The following is a 5,805-nucleotide window of genomic DNA, read 5'->3' as shown; positions in this document are numbered from 1 at the left end:
TGCCAACTCCCTAATTTCCTGCTCTTCAAACTTCACTTATTAGGCTATGTAAAAATGTCTGATCAGGCTTTATAGCTTACACTTATATCTGTGAACTGTCAGGTCCACGTCCTTCTGATGTGTTTTCAACTATGTAGAACACTATAAGCGTTATGCAAATAATAAATAATGCTAATTATTCAAGGGCTCATAGTTTGCGTGTAATTGAACTTTGAGCTGAATTTTTTGACATCTATCATTTTGATTACGGTTTTGTTTACTAGTTCCTGCTATACTTCACTAGCCTAATTAAAATAACTATTAAGCTATAAATGTTGTAGTTTAAATCAAATTACTAAGCCATCACACCTGCTCAATGTGACTTGAAGTAATGCAGAAATATATTTAATATATGAAAATAGTCAAAGCAGTGTAATGTTTCTTTTTTATATTAAAACTCTTCTCTGCAACCTCCTAGTATTATCTGAATACCATCCAAACATAATTTCTGTTCAGCACAGGACTTCATTCAATTTCCTGCCTGACAAGAAAATTATGACCTGATCTCGTGAATAGTTTTCTGAAAATATCCACTCAATGTGTGGCAGCAGTCAATAAAAGCAAATAGAATGTTAGGAATCATTTAAAAAGGGATAGCAAACAAGACAGAGAATATCATATTGCCTCTATTTAAGTCCATGATACACCCACATCTTGAATACTATGTACAGATGTGGTCACCTCATCTCATAAAAGATATTTTGGCATAGGAAAAAGTTCAGAAAAGGGCACCAAAAATGATTAGGGGGTTGGAACAGCTGCCATATGAGAAGAGATTAAAAAGACTGATGTTTTTCAGTTTAGAAAAGAGGACACTAAGGAGAAATATGATAGAGATCTATAAAATCATACCTGGTGTGGAGAAAGTAAACAAATAACTACAGGTTCACCCAATGAAATTAATAGGTTGCAGATTTAAAACAAACATTCTTCTGGAAATGAACAGTCAACCTGTGGAACTCCTTGCCAGAGGATATTGTGAAGACTGGGACTTTAAGAGGGTTCAAAAAAGATAGAGATGAATTTGTGGGGATGGTTCCATCAATACCTGTTAGCCAGGATGGGTAGGAATGATGTCCCTAGCCTCTGTCCAAAGGTGAAAATGGATGATGGGACAGTTCTGTTCATTCCCCTGGGATACTTGACATGGGTCACTGTCAAAAGACAGGATGCTGGGCTAGATGGATTTTTGGTCTGACCCAGTATGGTTGCTCTTATCTTGAATCACAAAAAGGAGCTGCACATTTTACAGGTATCTGAAAGTGCTAAGCAGACCAGTGAAACAGCAACAATGTCACCACATTTACATCAGGGTGCACAAAGTTGGGGCTTGGTGAGCAGAGCCTGCTGTGCAAGGGGGCTCAGCACAATGGGCTGCTGGGTCTCAGGCTCATCCAATCCCATTAAAAATGTTGAACTATGCTACCCTTTTTACGGATGTGTATGCACGTTTATACACCCATTAATGAAGTATTTACGTTCTACCGGCTTATTTTCTTACCCCTGCAGAAAAGGGGTTTGTTTCTCATGTGAACATAACAAAAATCCCCATCGGTTTGGATTACACGCGGGGGAGGGCTCTGCTGACAGCAAGGACGAAAAGTCACCCCCTACATAAAAACTTTGTTCAGCCCTGGTCCACGTGGCACTAGCAAAGGGCTAGCAAGTATCAGAGAGGTAGCCCTGTTAGTCTGTATCTGCGAGAACAAGAAGTCCTGCGGCACCTTATAGACTAACATATTTTGAAGCATCAACTTTCGTGGGCAAACACCCGTTTGCTCAGTTATTGGATCCCAGCTGTTTCATAAAGGGCCGGCCCGGCAAGAGGCAGAGGCTGCATCCGGTTGGACAAGGACTTGCCCGGTTGCAAGACCTTTGCTGCGGCGCGGTCTCTAGCGCAGCCCTGGGGACTGGAGGCAGAAATCCAGAGCGTCCGGGGAGACGCAGCGTTCCCCCTAGGAGAGGGATTTGCGCTGGGGGGCGCAATAGCCCCAGAGGACTCAGGTGGGAGCGAGGCAGGGAGGAGCGACGCGGCGGGCTGCGGGCGCTGACAACAGAGGTCTCCCTCTCCCTGCCTCGGCGAGCGTGGGGGCGAGGCACTGAGGGCAGGACAGCGGCTCGCCCCGGGGATGCTCCCGGGCCGCATCCAGCTGGCTGCAGCGGAGAAGCAGGACCGTACCGCAGACTCGAACGCCGAGAGAATGGGGCTCCCCAACAACGCGGCGCCGGGGCTGCGGCTGGTGGGTACCAACCACCCAGTCCCATCGCCTCGGCCTCCGCGGAGGCTCGGGTGTGCGGGGAAGGCGATGGGACAGCTGCTCCTGCTGGAGAAGGAGGGGGAAGCCCCCTTGGGTGGGGGGTCTCCTTTATCTCTTGACAGCTCCCGGAGACTTCATCTCAGGCAGATCTCTCCTGCCCCAGCTGGGCATCTCCGGCCGCGGCAGGCTGCAGGGGGCTAACGAGAGGGGAAGACTAAAGATGAGCTGTGGGGAATGGGGGTGCAAGGAGGAGGCTGGTGGTAGCCGATGGGGGCGATCTTGCCCTCAGGAGGAGCAGGGGAACCGGCCGTGAAAGCAGCAAGGTGCAGGGAGAGCAGAGATGTGCAAGGACGCCTCGCCAGCCGCAGGCTTTCGCTGCTTCCATTGGGGAGACTGAGGCGAAGGCGTGGGGAGCCCCGTTCCCCTGGACTGAAACCGCAGGGATGCTTTTCTTGACTTCAGGTCTCCAGTAGCACAGCGGTGCTGGGGGTTCGCTGCCACTCGCACGCCCCCCTTGCTATTGTGTGTGGCTGTGGCGTGGTGGTGGATGTTTCTGCTGCTGACTGCGTTGGTTTGGGATTAGGCGGCTGGCCACGTGTACCCCGCTTTTGTCCGGGCTCTTTTTTTTCCCCAGTCCTGAAAGAGTAAGGTTGATTGGGGCCCCAGAGATAAAAAGTGAAATGTGCAGCGACAAGTGTTTTGTGCAGCAAGGGTCATGAGAGAGCAATAGCATCCGACTGAGTCTGGTGACAGCAAATTGGCAATGAAGGTCAGGAATTACTCCACAATTGTACTAGAATAACACCTTCCAAGATATGTCTTTAAATTACATCAAGAACTTCTATGAAGGATGTGTGAGTATGAAGTGAATAATGAAAGGAGAGGTACTGGGGAAATAACGAATATGCTTTCTTTATGGTGACAAATACCCCTGGGTGGAGATGAAAGTTTTGCAAGGCAAATATGGAGGAACGGAGAAGTATTCTCTGCAAAGACAGGACTTTTAAAACTACATGCTCCATGCCCTCTAAACAGAAAATAAATATGTAGCACTATGACTCAAAGTAATGATGCAAAGAGGTAACATCTCCTAGCTTAGTTCCTAGCAAGGCCACTTTTAAGAAGTCGAACTGATTAATTCCCATAGCAAAACGTGAAATGATCTTAGCATAATGGGATAATAATTGATTGTCTCTTCATTGAAAAATTCCCTTTCAGTCTGCCTTGCATGTCAGTATTTGCAGAATACTGAGTTTTAGCTGCGTATGTAGCTGATATGTAAAACCATTACTGAAATCAGAAAAGTGTAGCTGTTAAGCAGAGTAATTGACAGGCACAATATAAATAAGAATGTACTAGAAACAGAAAGTACAATAAATTCCTAACAATTATAGGAACTTTGATTATATTTCAAAGCACAATTTGGTTTAATGTAAACAACACCCTCCATATAATAGTTATTTTAAAAGGAAGAAAAAAGAGTGAGAAGGGTGTTTTTGAACCTGAAATAAATATTCTATGTAACCTGAAACAGGAAGAATAACTGTTCGTCTTTGCCTTTGTCTTTCTTGCTGCAAAATCCTGCAACTGTTACAGCTCAGGCCTCCAACAGTGATTGGTCAGTTCCATACCCTCTTCTTTGGCTCAGTTCGAATGTTTTTCCTTGGCGTTTTGGGCTTTGCAGTTTATGGAAATGAGGCCTTGCACTTCAGCTGTGACCCAGACAAGAGGGAAGTTAATCTCTTCTGTTACAACCAGTTCAGGCCCATAACTCCTCAGGTAAATTTTCTTTTAATTGAGACAACCAATTACTTAGAAAACACATCAAAGATTCAGAAAGCAAATTCATTTGCCCATTTCCCTTAAGGAGTGCTGATGAAACAGAATGTGGTGGCAGTTTAAACCAGTGTTTCTCAACAACCAGCCTGGTTCCCTGAGATCTCCTTGACACAGTTTAGGGAAGCAGCAAGCTGATCTCTGGTATCAAAAGGTTGAGTAACAGTGGTTTAGACATCAGTGCAAGACAGCCCTTGGTAATAAATTTCCATTTGGGACAAAGTACGGGGCTGATCTATGTTTATTCACATGATCCATCCTTACCCTTGCAAATAGTCAGACTGATTTCAGTCATGTGAACGAAGGTTGCTGGCTCAGCACACAGATGTATTATAATTAATGTCCCTAACCTGGAAATATTTGTAGACAATAAAGGCTGGATTTGGAAACCCTTTACTCATGCAAGTCATCCTTATTCACCTAGATCATTCCACTGACTGTATAATAAACAGGAAGGTTGGTCTAATAAATAAGGGCATTGGTTTGACACTTTGAAGACCTCTGTTTGACTCCTGGTTCAGCTACAGACTTTTAGTGACCTTTAGCAAGTCCCCTAATCCACCTTATTGTCCCCACCTGTAAAAGAAAACAGAGATAACATTTAACTTACTCACAAAATACTGTGGGCCCCATACTTTGGTGCTAAGGGCCATGTAAGCATCTATACCTAGACAAATAAGGACTGCTCATGTGAATAAGGGTAATAGAGGACCAGGACTTACTGACAGCAATCTACTGTATTCATACCGTTCTTCAGTTGAAAGAATGTTTACATGTAAATGAGCTGTAAAACTGGAATAATATGTAATGATGATTGTTCTTATGTTAACTTTTGATTGTTTTAGTGAATAGCATACACATAAAATCCTCTCTCAAGAAATTTGGAAGTGTGCCTCTTTTGGTTGGCACAATGCAGTTTTATGTGATCTGAACCAAAGTTTCTGCTACACTTTAGGTATTCTGGGCATTACAGCTAGTGACGGTTTTGGTACCTGGAGCAATGTTTCACCTTTATGCTGCATGTAGAAACATCAATCAGGAAGATATCCTCCAAAAGCCCACCTATACTGTTTTTTATATTCTCTCTGTTCTGTTAAGGATTGTCCTTGAAGTCGTGGCTTTTTGGCTTCAGAGTCAGCTCTTTGGCTTCCAAGTGAACCAACTCTACAGGTGTGATGCAGGAGCTCTTGACAAAAAGTTTAATATTACCAGATGCATGGTGCCGGAACATTTTGAAAAGACAATTTTCCTCATTGCTATGTACACTTTCACTGTGATTACTGTGGTTTTGTGTGTTGCTGAGATTTTTGAGATCTTATGTAGGAGGCTGGGTTTTTTAAATAATCAGTGACCCTGTTGCCATATTGAACCACTCCTACTAATGGGTCATTTGTTCTCACTGGGGTGTATGGTGGCTTTTTTATGTATGGAGATCTCAAGCATAGGTGATGTGTGGAGTGCAGGGGCAACCACAGGTACCACCAACTCTCCCCACCACACCCACGTTCATTGAGAGCACTGTGCTGCTTCCAGTGAGTATGGGGGCAGTCCTGCCCCTCCATACAAAAATGCTATTCCTAGGCCATGCCACTCGAGGTGGGGGAATTGCCCCCACGCCCACCGGAAGCAACCATGTGAAGAGGTGGGACAGGGGTGAGGAGCGGGTGAGGCA

The 5,805-nt window shown here is 44.8% G+C and overlaps 1 protein-coding gene across 1 annotated transcript; it reads left to right on the top strand.

Annotated features, from left to right (window-relative positions):
- Nucleotides 1-2,240: 2,240 nt before the first annotated feature.
- Nucleotides 2,241-5,484, top strand: GJE1 (gap junction protein epsilon 1). The gene is made up of 3 exons (XM_074988728.1): nt 2,241-2,279; nt 3,894-4,076; nt 5,089-5,484. Exons 1-3 carry the CDS (start codon nt 2,241-2,243, stop codon nt 5,482-5,484), a joined length of 618 nt encoding a protein of 205 aa, XP_074844829.1.
- The last annotated feature ends 321 nt before the right edge of the window (nt 5,485-5,805 follow it).

Source organism: Carettochelys insculpta, chromosome 3 (genome assembly GCF_033958435.1).
Source record: "Carettochelys insculpta isolate YL-2023 chromosome 3, ASM3395843v1, whole genome shotgun sequence".
Lineage (NCBI taxonomy): Eukaryota > Metazoa > Chordata > Testudines > Carettochelyidae > Carettochelys > Carettochelys insculpta.
Note: the sequence above shows the minus strand (reverse complement) of the source record. Positions and strands in the feature narration are given on the sequence as shown.